The sequence below is a fragment of the Balaenoptera ricei genome, chromosome 11 (assembly GCF_028023285.1).
Source record: "Balaenoptera ricei isolate mBalRic1 chromosome 11, mBalRic1.hap2, whole genome shotgun sequence".
In the NCBI taxonomy this organism is placed as follows: domain Eukaryota; kingdom Metazoa; phylum Chordata; class Mammalia; order Artiodactyla; family Balaenopteridae; genus Balaenoptera; species Balaenoptera ricei.
In genome coordinates, this window is record NC_082649.1 from 62,895,363 (window position 1) to 62,910,837 (window position 15,475).

Genomic DNA, 15,475 nt, shown 5'->3' on the forward strand with positions numbered 1-15,475 from the left:
AGCAGCCTCCTGTGCAATCTGTGGTCCATAGGGTCCATAGCAATAGACAGTGGTATTGCCAGGTCCTGACATGAAGGTGGGATTGGAAGGGGAGGTTGCAGATTTCATTCTGGTGGACACACACCTCAGGCTGTGCTTACTTGTGACCTTTGTGGAGATGTGCAGGGCAGACGCATGCCTGAACAAGCCTGGACTTTCCTTGTGCTTTGTCTTGTAGGTTTGTATCATATTCACCATATATCAAGGGCAGCAGCATCAGTCTGTCATCCCTGCGTACCTTCCGAGTGTTCAGAGCTTTGAAAGCAATTTCAGTAATTTCAGGTAAGTCACTCTAACTTTCAACACTGGCTCTTAGCAGAAGAGAATAGTTAAAATTTCTCTATGTCATGTAAACCACAAACTAACAAACTCTGCTTTATTCATTTATTTGATCATTCAACAAATATATATTGAGCACCTAATATCCACTGTGCTAGCTGCTTGGGATGTACCAATGAGCAAACAGACAAAGGTCCCTGCCCTCATGGAGTTTACATTCTAGGTGGGGGGTTGGGAGACAGACTTAAGCAGTAACTATAATAAATAAGTAAACTATATAGTGTGCTGGAAAGTGACATATGCTATGGAGAAATAAAATGGAAAAGTAGGCAATGTGGTGGCTCTTGGAAGTCACGGGGGGTCAGGGAAGCAGGTTGCAATTTTTAGTGGGGTGGTCAGGATAGGTGTCATTGAGAAGGTGAGATGTGAGCAGATTTGAAGGTGGTGAGGGAGTTTCACAAGCAGATATATGGGAAAGAGTATTCTGAGCATAGGAAGCAGCCAGTCCACAGACCGAGGACTATAAAAGACGTGGGTGGGGCTGGAGCAGACAGAATGAGGGGCCAGGTGGTGGAGGAGGGACCACAGAGGTGAAGGGGAGGCACCTAAGTACCGGGAAGACTTGGGCTTTGCTCTGAGAGAAATGGGAGCCATGCAGGGGCTTTGAGCAGAGGAGTCATGACCTGACCCAGGCTTTAAAAGGATTACTCTGGCTGTTGTGTGGGGAACAGAATGTGCGGGAGCAAAGGTAGAAGCAGGAAGACCAGATAGGAGGCATGTTGGTCACCATGGAAATGTGCTGCTCAGATCTCCTGCTGCAGGGAGTGCAGTTGACTAATGGTCCCAGCTGGCCCCTCTCTGGATTCACCACTGCATTCATGTTCATGCCAAGATCACGCTTTCCCTGCATGTGGGGGCCGCTAGTGCAGGCCCACCCCTGAAGGGTTTGGGACTCCTCTATGGGGGACTTTGGCTCAGGGGCTCCTCAGCAACCAGGGTGAGACTGTCTCACAGCAGCACTGCAGTCTGAGGCACTTCCTGTCTATCCTGCTTCCTTCTTGCTCTCCTTTCCCAGGTGTCAGCCCTGTGCCACAGTCTGAGGCTCTCTCTGTCCCTCCACTCCCTCCCTCCAGATTACTCCTCACAAGCATTTCCCCAAGAAATCTCTTGCAATCCGGTCTCAAAGTGTCTGCTTCTCAGAGGGCCCAAACTGACACAGGGGGCCACTGCCATAATCCAAGCAAGAGGTGGTGGTGCTCTCAGATCAGGCGGTGGAAGAGGAGTTGGTGAATGGTGGTCAGATTCTGTATAAATTTGAAGGTAGAAACAAGAGGACTTCCTGACAGGTTGATTGTATACATGATATGAGCAAAAGAAGAGTAAAGGATGAGTCAAGTTTTTTTGTCTGAGTGACTGGAAAGATGGAATCATCACTGAATGAGAAAAGGAAGGCTGTGAGGGAAGCAGGCCTTGGGGGTCAGATTGGGAATCAGCTTTGCATGTGTTCTGTTTGAGATGGCTGTGAGACATCCAAATCAAAGTACCAAGTAGGCAATTAGATATATGAGGCTGGAGTTCCAGGGCTGCAGATATTATATTGGAGATTATGAGCCTATAGATGTTATTTAGAGCCATGGAATCTGATGAGATTACCAAGAAAATGAGCATAGATGGAAAGTAGAAGAGGACAAAGGACTGAGTCCCAGGCACTGAGACCTTAAAGGGGAGGGGAGAGAGGAGAAACCAGCAAAGGAGATGAGCAAGAGCCACCAGTAAAGGAGGAAAGAGAGCAAAAGTGGTCTCTTGGAAGCCAGGCAAGGAAGGAGCTCTGTGGATCAGGATGAAGCCAAGGACGGGGTTGTAAATATGAATTCCAGTTTATCAAAAATGAGTTTATTATGGCACAGTCTTCTCTTCTCCTTCCCCTTTCCTCTCTTTCCTTTACAAAAAAACTTTATTAAAAAATATTCTCCCTCTGGACTCCTTCCTTCCCCCCTTCTTCTTCCCTTCTTCTTCTAGTCTCTTCTATCAAAACTCCAGGCAATTTGGATCTTTTTCATACAGAGGCAGTGGGTTATTTTTGGAAACTCCAGAAGAACAACTGCATAGTGATAAAGCAACTGGCAGTCAGAGGACAGTTTATGTAGAACATGTCACTCTTTCTCTTCCTCTTTTGCAAGGTGGACCTTCGTTTCCCAGGTGGATTTGGGGGCTTTCTGCCTGAGCTGAGTCCCTCGTATTTCGCGTGGGTAAAATATACATTCAGGGAGACACTTAGCAGCTTTCATGTTCCCTTCCTCGTCTCTAAGCAGGTGAACATACTCTCCATTTTGACTCATGAAACACATGAGATCCCTGGATGCTTTTTGGAAGGAAGAGTATGAGATACAATCTTTTATGGGACTATGTAAAAATAATTCAGGAATCACAGCTATCTTTCATCCAAATCATCTTGCTTTGGAGAAGACTCGAGCCTCTTGTTACAGATGAAAAATCAGGCGTAGATGAGGTTAGAGTATTTTCGTGTTTGGTGGCCCCGACCATGCAGGGGAAGCATGATCTTGGCATGAACATGAGTGCACTGGTGAATCCAGCGGATGTCCCAGCTTGGCCTGAAGTCTCCTCCTCATGTGGCATCACCCTTGGTGGAAGGTCATCTGCTGTGGGCTTGGCCTCCCGTCAGATGCTGCTTTGTGTTCTCAAGTCTACCATTCATGGTTTATGCTGATCAACTGAAACTTTGTCACTTAGTGTCATCCCACACATTACAGATGCCATCTGCTGGTTTATCTCTCCAGCTGTGTTGAGAGCAGAGCCTGTGACTCAGTGTTGTGCTGGGACTGACTTGTTCCGACTCCCCAGCAGACTGTGCACATCCTTTTCCAACTCTGCATCCAGGAACGTCATGTTGGTAGCTTGAAAGCAGCTGTGGGAGAGGGGTGTATGGAGGGAGAAGAGGGATCTACACTCCAGAATTCAGCAAACAAGGACATCTGTAAATGCTGCAAATGAAGACTTTCTCTGTCTCCTCCCCTCCCCGCAAAGAGCTGATTTTAAACATTTGCCGACAGACTACAGGACTATGTCCTTTTTATTTTGTAACTTTGGCAGCCTGACAGTGTACCATGGACATAGTAGGTGCTTGGTAAATATATTTCTTGAATGAATTTTTAAAAACCCTTATTATAAGTAGTAATCTGAGTTTCTTTTCCTAAGACATCCTTATTATTTGGGTCCAGACAAAGCTCCTTCTTCCAGCTCCCTGACCCCCCAATTTAGCTATATCTCATGGCACCTCGTCCAAATGTTAAATACAGCTCTGCTCCTTCTCTCAGGAGGCCTCACTTTGGCCTTAATGCTGCCTGTGACCCCCAGCCATGGAGGTGCCTGCACAACTGTCATCAAGTTATGTCTTGTGTCTCTGTGGCATGTTTCTGCTCGAAGTCTTCTCACTTGCCCTTCAGAGCAACCCTGTGGTATCTGTAGAGTAGGATAAAGAGGCCGAGTCCTAGACCAGTGGACCACTCTGATGACCCATAGCTTCTAAGGCACAGAGTTATGGCCTCAGAATCCTAGGTCAGGCCAGTTTCTGATACCAGCCTGCAATCAGACAACTTTCGAGGCCTTGTTGCTCCCTCTCTGTTCCTTGCCTGTGTCTGGTGTGTGTGTGTGAGTGGGGGGCTTCTCCCCACATCTGTCCTCTTCCTCAGGTCTGAAAGTCATTGTTGGGGCCTTGCTGCGCTCTGTGAAGAGGCTTGTCGATGTGATGATCCTGACTCTCTTTTGCCTCAGCATCTTCGCCCTGGTCGGTCAGCAGCTCTTCATGGGAAATCTGAACCAGAAATGTGTGAGGAAAGACTGTGACTCTGACTATAAAGGTAAACACCCCACCTTTCACTTCTTGATTTGTGCATGGTTAACTTTTATTTATCCCCACTCATACTGTCTACTGATCTGCATTACAGAGTGTCTTAGGATCAAGGGATGACTTGTCCCTCTAGGGTTCTCAAGTGGGCAGATGCATTTCTTAGAGAACTGCCTCATTCTTTGGGTTTCCATGAAGAAGGAAAATCCTGAAGCCACATCTATAGGAGTGGTGTCATCTTCCATCTCTGCCCACTTCCTTGTCACGTTTTGCAGAAGTCTTCAGAGTGCCTGGCTTTGGCCAAAGGAGACCAGCAACCTCCCACAATGCCTCCCCCCACCCAAGTATTTTCTTCAATGATATTGCTCCTTTTATGTTGCACCCTCTCCACTCTGAGGTCAACCCTATATAAATTTCATGTGTCCTGAATTTTATGTGGCCACACTTTCTCCATGACTGTCTTGGTTTATGAGCTTCTCATGGGCTGACCCTGTGTCCAGCTTCTCCTAGGGGTGGTCTCTGATTCAGTTCTATGTACTGAGAGGCAAAGTGGTGGTGGTGTTACTGCTTCCTCCTCTTATTTCTCCTTCCTCCTCCTTTTCCCTCTTTTTCTCTTGCATCTTCCTGAGGGCTTAGGCTCTAGTTCCTCTCTGGATCATTTCATCGAGATCACTTTGATCACTTTGATCATTTTGGAGGATTCTGAACCATCTGTTTCAAGCATAATCTGGCATATTTGCTATTCATTTTCCTTTCAATGTTGTTTTTTCAAACCTGAATTTATAATTATTTCCTTCTCAGACTATTGCTTTGAAAAGAAAGATTCCACTGAATTCAGAATATGCGGCACATGGATGGAGAGTGGGTAAGATGTTTATACTCTTCATTCTATCTTTTTGAAGTGATGTGGCAGACAGTCTTTATCTAATGACTTGTAGAAGCAGTGGTGGTCGTTCTCTAACACTACTATTTCATGTGTCTAAGCAAGTTTATTTTATTTTATTTTGGTTTTTTAAAATATTTATTTACTTATTTATTTGGTTGTGCTGGGCCTTAGTTGCAGCAGGTGGGCTCCTTAGTTGCGGCTCTCCAGCTCGTTAGTTGCAGCACGTGGGCTCCTTAGTTGTGGCATGCGAAATCTTAGTTGTGTCATGCATGTGGGATCTGGTTCCCCGACCAGAGAATGAACCCGAGACCCCTGCACTGGGAGCGCAGAGTCTTATCCACTGCGCCACCAGGGAAGTCCCTCTAAGCAAGTTTAGATGTGCATTACTAAATTAAAAATTATTTCCAAGTGTTTAGAGCAGTTCTCTCTCCCAAATTATATTGAATTTGTATCTGATGAGAAACCTACTGAAAACATAGGGATATTTTGACATTATGGAGCGGATATTCAAGACTATCAAAGGTAAGAAAGGATGTTGTGACTGAAAGCCCCATCTAGACCTATTTCCTGTTCAATGACATGGCCCTGATGGAAGACATCTCAGCACATGTCTTCTGTTTGTTGATCTGTGACCCCCACTGCCTCTAGTTGCACACACTGTTGTATGTGTGTTCATACACATTCACTTCAACAGCTAGTAGCCCTCTGACCCTTTGGGGATACTGTTCCTTCTTCCAGGATATTAGTACTCTCTGTGGTGAGAGATTCATTCAGTGAAGGTTTATTGAGTGTATTTCAAATTAAGATAATATGCTAGGCACTTTGATGAAATAGACTACATTCATCTCTCAATAACAAATAGGTATCAAGGGCCAACAGTGTGCCAAGCTCTGTGTTAGGCCCTAGGAATCCAAGTACAAACAAAGGAGTGCTGCCCTCTTGAAATTGACATCTTTCAGGCAAGAGAGATGTACAGTAAATCCTTGAAAGTGTGATGAATGTTATAAGAGAGACCTGTAGATACTTAGAGAGATAACAGAGATGTAACCCTGCCTGTAAAATTAAGGAAGTCTTCTCGTGGTGGTCACAGGTTCTGATTAGGTCAAACTCACAGACTTACTAGGTTTTAACACAAGGTTTATTGAGCTCTCTAGAATGATCCTCGGCAGGACATACTGCACCCACAGTGTTTTCATTCAATGAGGAGCCCAACAGCTGTCACAACAGTGCTTCTTTGATCCATCACCCATGCAGGGCAGGTATGGTTACTATAAGCAAAATCCAAGGTGGGGTGGGCCATCTAAACATACAGATGCAGAAGCCTTGGTTTCCAACTGTGTGCCAGTCACAACTCTCTCAGTCTAGGTATAGTCTCAAAGCTCAGGAGTTTTACAGTAAGCGAACTCCTAGTACATGACCTTCGACACTGATCATAACGTGGTAGTTTCCAAGGAGATGGCAGATCTGAGGTCACCTTCCCAGACAGGCCTCCGTTCAGGGCCCAGGCCTGGTTTTCAGCCTTTACTCACTGCCTCCTCTGAGGACTGACTGAGTGGTGACTAGAACATGGATCTGAAGCATGAGTGGGAAGTTCTGGTGGATGAGGAGATAGAGCAAATGATTCCTGACGGTACAAATAGCAAGGATGAAAGCCTCAGGACATGAGGACATGCGGGGATAGTAAGAAGCCCAGCAGCTTGTTAGGCAGAGGGGCAGGAGACTGGAGCCAACCATGCAGGACCTGGTAGCCCATCACTGCTGAGGATTTTGACCTCAATCACAAAGGAAACAAGACCTGATCAGATTAGATACTTTTAAAACTCACTTATGTCTGCTACATGGAGAATGGGTGGATAGAGTAGATGAGGCAGCCACTTAGGAGGCTGTGTTAATACAGATGAGAGTCACGAAGCTGTTCAGTGGAGATGAAGAGAAATGGATGGATGAATCCCAAAGACATTTAGGAGACAGAAAGAACAAGACTTGTGGATTGAAGAGGGGTGTGGCATGTATATGTGTGTGCAAATGCACGTGTAGGATAGTGGTGAGAAGTACAAAGGGGAGAATAGAAAAAATCAACATAGAATTAAAAGATAAAAGCAACAAAAGAGACAGAAAATATGAGAATAAATATCAATCCAGAAGTTTCAGCTTTTGACTAAGTAGGAATTCCAGAAATAGAGCACAGAAAAAGCAAAACGGAGGAAATTAGCAAAGATAATACAGAGAATTTCCCTGGGATTAAAGATGCAAATCCCTCAGTGGCCCATAAAGTAGCCAACACAATGAATGAAAAAGGACCATGTCAGGTGCATTATCATGGCATTTCAGAACCTTTGGGGAAAAAGATCTGAAAACCAAAGAGAAAAAGGTTACCCACAAAGGAACAGTATCAGAATCCTCAACAACAACATAGGGATAATAGCTGAGCAGTGATTTTATGTTTCTGAAGAAAAACTATTTTCAACCCCAAATTCTATTTCTGGTCAAACTGTAACTCCACTGTGAAGGCAGAGTAAAAATATACCCATATGTGCAAAGATCACCCAGTCTTCCTAAAAAGCTACTTGAGGTTTGGTCCAGAAAAATGAGGGAGTAAAACTTAGAAAGAGCAACACAAAGAGCCAAGAAAAAATGTATCTGACCCAGGAGACCCAATGACACAGGCCATGATATTTTCCACGAAGAGTGATATAAGTAGTGGTGAAGTGGGGTGGGATGTTGGAAAAGCCTTATCTACCACAGCAGAAAGCTAGTCAACAAAGACTAAAACTGATAAATCAAATATCAGTATAAGCATTTTAAAAAATTATAGTATAGTTGAATTTCAATATCATATTAGTTTCAGGTGTACAATATGGTGATTCAGTATTTTCATAAATTGTACTCTATTTAAAGTTACTGTAAAATATTGGCTATATTCCTGTGCTGTGTAATATATCCTTGTAGCCTATTTATTTTATACATAGTAGTTTGTATCTCTTAATCCCCCACCTCTATTTTTCCCATCCCCCCTTCCCTACTGGAAACCACTAGTTTATTCTCTATATATTTAATTCTGTTTCTGTTTGGTTATATTCATTCGTTTCATTTTTTAGATTCCATGCATAAGTGATAACATTCAGTATATGCCTTTCTCTGTTTGACTTATTTCGCTAAGTGTAACACCCTCCAGGTCCATCCACATTGTTGCAAATGGCAAAATTTCATTCTTTTTTTATGGCTGAGTTAATATTCCATTGTATATATATACACCACATCTTTTTAATTTTTTATATAGGAGTATAGTTGATTCACAATGTTGTGTTAGTTTCAGGTGTAAAGCAAAATGATTTAGTTATACATATTCATACATCTAATCTTTTTCAGATTCTTTTCCCATATAGGTTATTAAAGAGTATTGAGTATAGTTCCCTGTGCTCTACAGTAGGTCCTTGTTGAATATCTATTTTATGTACAGTAGTGAGTATATGTTAATCCCAACCTCCTAACTTATCCCTCCCCCCCACCTTTTCCCCTTTGGTAGTCATAAGTTTGTTTTCTAAGTCTGTGAGTCTGTTTCTGTTTTGTAAATAAGTTCATTTGTATCATTTTTTTAGATTCCACATAAATGATGTCATACGATATTTGTCTTTCTCTGTCTGACTTATTTCACTTAGTATGATAATCTCTAGGTCCATCCATGTTGCTGCAAATGACATTATTTCATTCTTTTTTATACCACATCTTTTTTATCCATTCATCTGTTGGTGGACACTTAGGTTGCATCCATATCTTGGCTATTGTAAATAATGCTCCTATGAACATTAGGGTGCATGTGTCTTTTTGAATTAGTGTTTTCATTTTCTTCAGCTATATACCCAGCAGTGGAATTGCTGGATCATATGGTAATTCTATTTTTAATTTTTTGAGGAACCCCATATTGTTTCCCACAGTGGCTGTACTAATTTACATTCCCACCAACAGTGTATGAGTCTTCCTTTTTCTCCATCTTCCTGGCAACATTTGATATTTGTAGACTTTTTGATCATAGCCATTCTGACAGGTTTGAGGTAGTATCTCATTGTGGTTTTGATTTGCATTTCTCTAACAGTTAGCAATGTTCTGCATCTTTCCATGTGCCTGTTAGCCATCTGTATGTCTTCTTTGAAAAATGTCTATTCAGGTCTTCTGCCATTTTTTAATCAGGTTGTTTGTTTTTTTGATAGAGCTGTGTGAGCAGTTTATATATTTTGGATATTAACCCCTTATCAGTCATATCATTTGCAAATATTTTCACTCATCTAGTAGGTTGTCTTTTCATTTTGTCAGTGATTTCCTTTGCTGTGCAAAACTTTTTAAGATTAATTAGGTCCATTTGTTTATTTTTGCTTTTGCTTCCTATGCCTTAGAAGAAAGATAAAAAAAATATCACTATGATTTATGTCAAAGAGTGTTCTGCCTATGTTTTCTTCTAGGAGTTTTATGGTTTCCGGTCTTACATTTAGGTCTTTAATCTGTTTTGAGTTTTTTTTTGTATATGGTTTGAGGAAATGTTTTAATTTCATTCTTTTCCATGTAGCTGTCCAGTTTTCCCACATTTATTGAAGAGACTGTCCTTTTCCCATTGTATATTCTTGCCTCCTTTATTGTAGATTAATTGACCATAAGTATGCAAATTTATTTCTGGTCTCTATATTCTATTCCATTGATCTTGTCTATTTTCGTGCCAATACCATGCTGTTTTGGTTACTGTAGCTTTGTAGTGTAGTCCGAAGTCAGGGAACATGATATTCCCAGCGTTGTTCTTTTTTCTCAAGATTGCTTTTGCTCTTCAGGGTCTTTTGTGGTTCCATATAAATTTTAGGATTATTTGTTCTAGTTCTATGAAAAATGTCATGGTTATTTTGATAGGGATTGCATTAAATCTGCAGATTGCTTTGCAGTAGGATGGACATTTTAACAACATTAATTCTTCCAATCCATGAACATGGTATATCTTTCCATTTCTTTATATCATTTTCAGTTTCCTTCATCAGTGTTTTATAGTTTTCAGAGTATAGGTCTTTTACCTCCTTGGTTAAGTTTATTCCTAGGTATCTTATTCTTTTTAATGTTATTTTAAATGGGATTGTTTTCTTGCTTTCTCTTTCTGATAGTTTATTATTAGTATATAAAAAGCAACAGATTTCTGAATATTAATCTTGTATCCTGAAATTTTACTGAATGCATTTATTAGCTCAAATAGTTTTTTTGATGGAGACTTTAGTTTTCTATCTATAGTATCATGTCATTTGCAAATAGTGATAGTTTTACTTCTTCCCTTCCAATTTGGATGCCTTTTGGTTTTTTTTTTCTTGGCTGATTGCTGTGGCTAGGACTTCCAATGTTATGTTAAATAGAAGTGGTGAGAGCGGGCATCCACCTTATTCCTGAGATTAAGCAAGCGTGGGCATATGTTCTTCGTGAGCAGAGTCTCCGTTTGTTACAGGCCTCCTGTAAGTCCCACTGGTTTTCAAACCAGCTAAGGGAACTTGTCTTCCTGGTGTTGGACCCCAGGGCTGGGGTGCCCAATATGTGATTCGAACCCCTCACTCCCCAGGGAGGATCTCCAAGCCCATGATATCCCTCTCTTCTGTGCCCCTGACTAGGGAGTCCCAACCTGATTGCTTCTCCTCCCTTCCTGCCTGACTCTGTGTGGATCTTTCTTTACAGTCTTGTGTCCAGTTTACCGCCAGTGTCCAGTTTGTTTTCACGGAGAATTGCTCCACATGTAGATGTATTTTTTTAATATAAATTTATTTATTTATTTATTTATTTCTGGCTGCATTGGGTCTTCGTTGCTGTGCGCGGGCTTTCTCTAGTTGTGGCGAGCGGGAGCTACTCTTTGTTGTGGTGCATGGGCTTCTCATTTCGGTGGCTTCTCTTGTTGGGGAGCATGGGCTCTAGGCGTGCAGGCTTCAGTAGTTGTGGCACTCAGGCTCAGTAGTTGTGGCTCACGGGCTCTAGAGTGCAGGCTCAGTAGTTGTGGCGCATGGGCTTAGTTGCTCCACGGCATGTGTGATCTTCCTGGACCAGGGTTCAAACCCATGTCCCCTGCATTGGCAGGCGGATTCTTAACCACTGCGCCACCAGGGAAGTCCCATGTAGATGTATTTTTGTTGTATTCATTGGGGGAGGTGAGCACAGCATCCTCCTACTCCGCCATCTTGATCTCCTCCCAGTAAAAGCACTATATTTAGAGATACGGACCTAAAAGAGCTAAAAGTTGTTGAATTTGGGGTGTATAAATGACAGATGAAGAATGATGGAATGGTTTTCATTACGAGCCTTTTGGTGCCATGTGACTTTTTTTAAACCACATGCATGTGTTACTTTGATAAAAATACTATATTTATTACAAATTAAGAAAGTACATACTCATAGTATATTCGACAGATGCACTCAATGATGTGTTTTTGGTGATGTGAACAAAGACCTATATGCAAGATATCTACTGCTTTTAAAGTAAAACCCAAATGTTTGTAAGAATAGAGGACTGATAACAATTGATATCTAAATATTTAGCATTAGCTAAATATTTAGCACTTATATAAATCCCAGAACTGTAGGACATGAAGAGAAATGAGATATTTCCTTGTATGCTGGTGGAAAAGACCTCCAATCAATACCATTCCATGAAAAAAGCAAAGTGCAAGAGAGTGTTCAAAGAATGCTCCCATTCATATATTATAGAAAATGTATATTGATACATATGTGCTTTTATATTCATAGAGGACTTCTGAAAATTTACTAAAGTAACTTTAACAGTGCCTCTAGGAAGTGGGACTGAGTTGGGAGAGAGGGAGACATCATATTCATTGTATGTCCTTTTTTTACTCTAAAGTGTTCACTATGTCACTGCACTTAATTTTTCAATGAAAAACTGCCGATATGAACTTCCTAATCAATCCATTTGAAGAGAGTCTATGAGTGCCCATGTTTAGATATAGACTGGGAGGCTTGGAAGATGGAGGATGGTCAACTCTATAAATATTCTCTTCACCTAGGACTTTTGAGTGTGAGCCCATGGTTCTTGGAATAATCAGTGCCCTGGGCAGGGTGTCGAGGGGAGGTGGGCTGCAGGGTATGTAATTCTTTCTCTGTTCCTTTGTTTCCAATATCTAGGGCTTGTTCTGAACAATTTGAATGCAAACATACCAATAAAAATCCTGACTATAATTACACGAATTTTGACAACTTTGGCTGGTCTTTTCTTGCCGTGTTCCGGCTTATGACCCAAGATTCCTGGGAGAAGCTTTATCAACAGGTTATCTATTTATTCATTCTCTCTCTCTATTTCCCTCTCTCTCTCTCTCCCCCTCTCTTCCCTGCCCCTCTGCCTCCCTGCCTCCTCTCTCCCTTTCCATCACTTATCTATCTCTTCATCATTTATTTATAACCTACCATCTCTCCTTCACCTTTGTCATCTATTTCTTATCCTTAACAGTTGTACTGTTAAATTGTGTTTTAGAAATTCCATTAGAAACATCAAAAAAAAAAAGACTATAAATGTGATATTTGGAAGAAGAGTACAAAAAACTCCTCTTCCTAGAAATATCACCCCTCTCCAGATTCCCCACTGACTGAAGTTCCACCACTAGTGCTTCAGCTTTCATGCAGCATTGCTCTCTCTCTTGCCTTTTTAATTTAAAAAATGCAAATACCCTTGAGAAAGTCACAGTAAAGTCACTATGACTTCTGTGTGAATGTACAGATGGCATTTCCTTGCTGAGAGATAGGGCATCAGGAGCTCTAGGTGATGGGGGAGGCAGACGATGATGCTGCAGGTAGCTGAGCCAACCAGGGCTGGGGAGAGACCAATTGCTACTGTGTAATCTCCACTCGAGGTCAAGTCACCCCTCTGCGGAGGAAGGATTCAGTCGCCAGCATGTGCTGTGTCCCTTGCAGACTTTGCGCACCTCAGGGCTCTACTCAGTCTTCTTCTTTGTGGTGGTCATCTTCCTGGGCTCTTTCTACTTGATTAACTTAACCCTGGCTGTTGTCACCATGGCTTATGAGGAACAGAACAAGAATGTAGCTGCTGAGACAGAAGCCAAGGAGAAGATGTTCCAGGAAGCCCAGCAGCTGTTAAAGGAGGAGAAGGAGGTAGGGGCACGTGGTGTCAGACAGTGGGGTCTGCTTGGGAGGACCCCAGAGGCTGTGGGGTCTGACACTTAAGGTTTCTGTATAAGGCCTAGTCTCAGTGCTTTCCCAACTGGTGCTTTTCTGAGAATTTTTAAGCCCCTTGCAGCTGGCTCTGCTACAGTCTCCCACTAAGATGTCCAGGCGCAGGGCTCTTGAGGAAGGGAACCCTTGGTTTTGATGATCTTTGACCTTCTGAAACCTGAGCCTTCAAAGATAGATCCCAAATTGCTGTCTAGAGGATAAAATGTGTGTATATGTAAATTAAGGCTCTGCTCCAGGCTTTCCTGTGGGAAGCTGGAGATGTTCGTGTCCAGGGACTTTGCTTGCGAGAGTCTGGGAAATCAATCATGGTGGCTGTAGAGATGACAGTCATGATCCTTTCTTATAATTCTTGTTATATTTACAGGCCATTCTTATTGTTTCCCTGGCATCTTTACATTTTTTCAGCTCTAAGATTCTAAGATTCGATTCTAAGATTTCAGAGCAGGGCCATGTTTTATGCTTTTTCTCATCCTCCACAGAGATTTATCAGGAGGAAGCCCATCTTAAGTGCTTGATATCTGCAACGTTAAGCGCAAACATTTACTGAATGCTTAGCACATACAGGGCACTGTGCTAAGGGTTAGTTACACAGAGATATCTAAGAGTCAACCCTGCCTTCGAGGGCTGCAGTCTCGTGGACAAACAGGACATGTTCCCCACATAAACAATGACAAAGCTAGCATCCCACATAAACAATGACAAAGCTAGCATATTACAGTTGGGCAATGAGCAATCAAAATGGTCCAGTGCTACCAGAAGAAAGGAGAGAATGCTTACTGAGGTCGAAGTCATTTACAGTGTTCTGTGGGGAGTGTGATCTGTTCATTAATTGCTTTTTTTCACTTTCTAAGGCTCTGGTTGCCATGGGTATTGACAGAAGCTCACTTAATTCCCTTGAAGCATCGTCTTTTTCCCCGAAGAAGAGAAAGCTATTTGGTAATAAGAAAAGAAAATCCTTCTTTTTGAGAAAGTCTGGGAAAGACCAGGTTCCAGGATTAGATTCTGATGAAGATTCTTCAAAAAAGGCAAGTTTTGGCCAAGGGATTGATGATACTTTAGCACTGTTCAGGGGGACAGGTCAAGTTGTCAATCTAATTGAAAGGACTCATTCATTCACTCAGTCATTTATCCATTCATCCATTTGCACATACTTCCCTGCATCCATGTGTCTATTCAATTATCCATTTATTTACTGATGTCTATTTAAAATGTTGACAGTGTTTATTTGGCACTGGGGTAGGCACTGGGGATACATGGGATATATAACACAGGCAAGTAATGATGAAGGCACACTGACAAGGAGGCAGTTACTGTTCAGTGTGATGACCGACATGATGATCATTGAGGGAGAGCAGAGCAGGAGCATCGTCTTAGGGGCAATGTTTGTTCCCTGCAAGGCCAACCCTGAGACGTTAGAGTGCAAGTAGATTATTTGGGAAGTGATCTTAGGAAGCACTAAGAGGGGAGGGGAGAAGTGATACATGGAAGAGAAGGTGGCCAATTAATGTGCATTATTAAGCCAGTTTAATCTCCCTGGAGTGAGGGCACTAGAGTATTTATACACCAGCTTTGGTCCATCATTGGTTCAAGACTTCTGGGGTCAGGAAACAATAATTTTTCTGTATTTCTGACTTGCTATGTGTTAGGGCAAAAGTGTTTGGGTTGCCAAAGGAAGCCTGAGGACATATGGATGGGGCCAACAATAGCGTCTGCTTCAGACAACCAACCCCAGACTTGGTGGGGGCTGGGAAAAGAGCAGTGGATCAGAAAAGAGTTCCCAGAGGAAGCAGTGTGTAAGCTGAAAGGATGAATTAACCAGGTAAAAGGAAGAATGAAGCACTACACATAGAGAGGACAGCACACGCATAGGCCTGGAAACAAAGGAGAGCAGAATATGACCCAGTAGAAAATGTGCAAGTGTGTGTGTGTGTGCGCGCGTATGTGTGTGTGAGATGAGGTTGGGGGGGGGTGGCAAGAGGCTCTAGTGGTAAGATATGGACCATCATAAAAGGCCTTGAAGCCAAGCTAAGGAGTTCATTCTTTACACTGAGAGCAAGTGGTAAGCAGTATGGAAAGGTTTTAAGCAGAAGAGTGATATGACTAGATTTACATTGTGGAAATCCTGGATGCATTGAAGAGAGGGGACTGGAGGAGTGCGAGACTGGAGGCAGCCAATTAAGAAGTTGTTGCAGTGATCT

At 42.4% G+C, this 15,475-nt stretch overlaps 1 protein-coding gene across 1 annotated transcript in view; it reads left to right on the plus strand.

Moving 5' to 3' along the window:
* The window catches only part of SCN11A (sodium voltage-gated channel alpha subunit 11), a 143,607-nt gene that overhangs the window by 67,680 nt on the left and 60,452 nt on the right, over nt 1-15,475 (plus strand). Inside the window, exons 9-14 of the mRNA XM_059939408.1 lie at nt 218-321; nt 4,029-4,196; nt 4,985-5,048; nt 12,216-12,357; nt 12,999-13,196; nt 14,129-14,302. Of these exons, the coding sequence (XP_059795391.1) occupies nt 218-321; nt 4,029-4,196; nt 4,985-5,048; nt 12,216-12,357; nt 12,999-13,196; nt 14,129-14,302 (850 nt within the window). The remainder of the gene's footprint in view (nt 1-217; nt 322-4,028; nt 4,197-4,984; nt 5,049-12,215; nt 12,358-12,998; nt 13,197-14,128; nt 14,303-15,475) is intronic.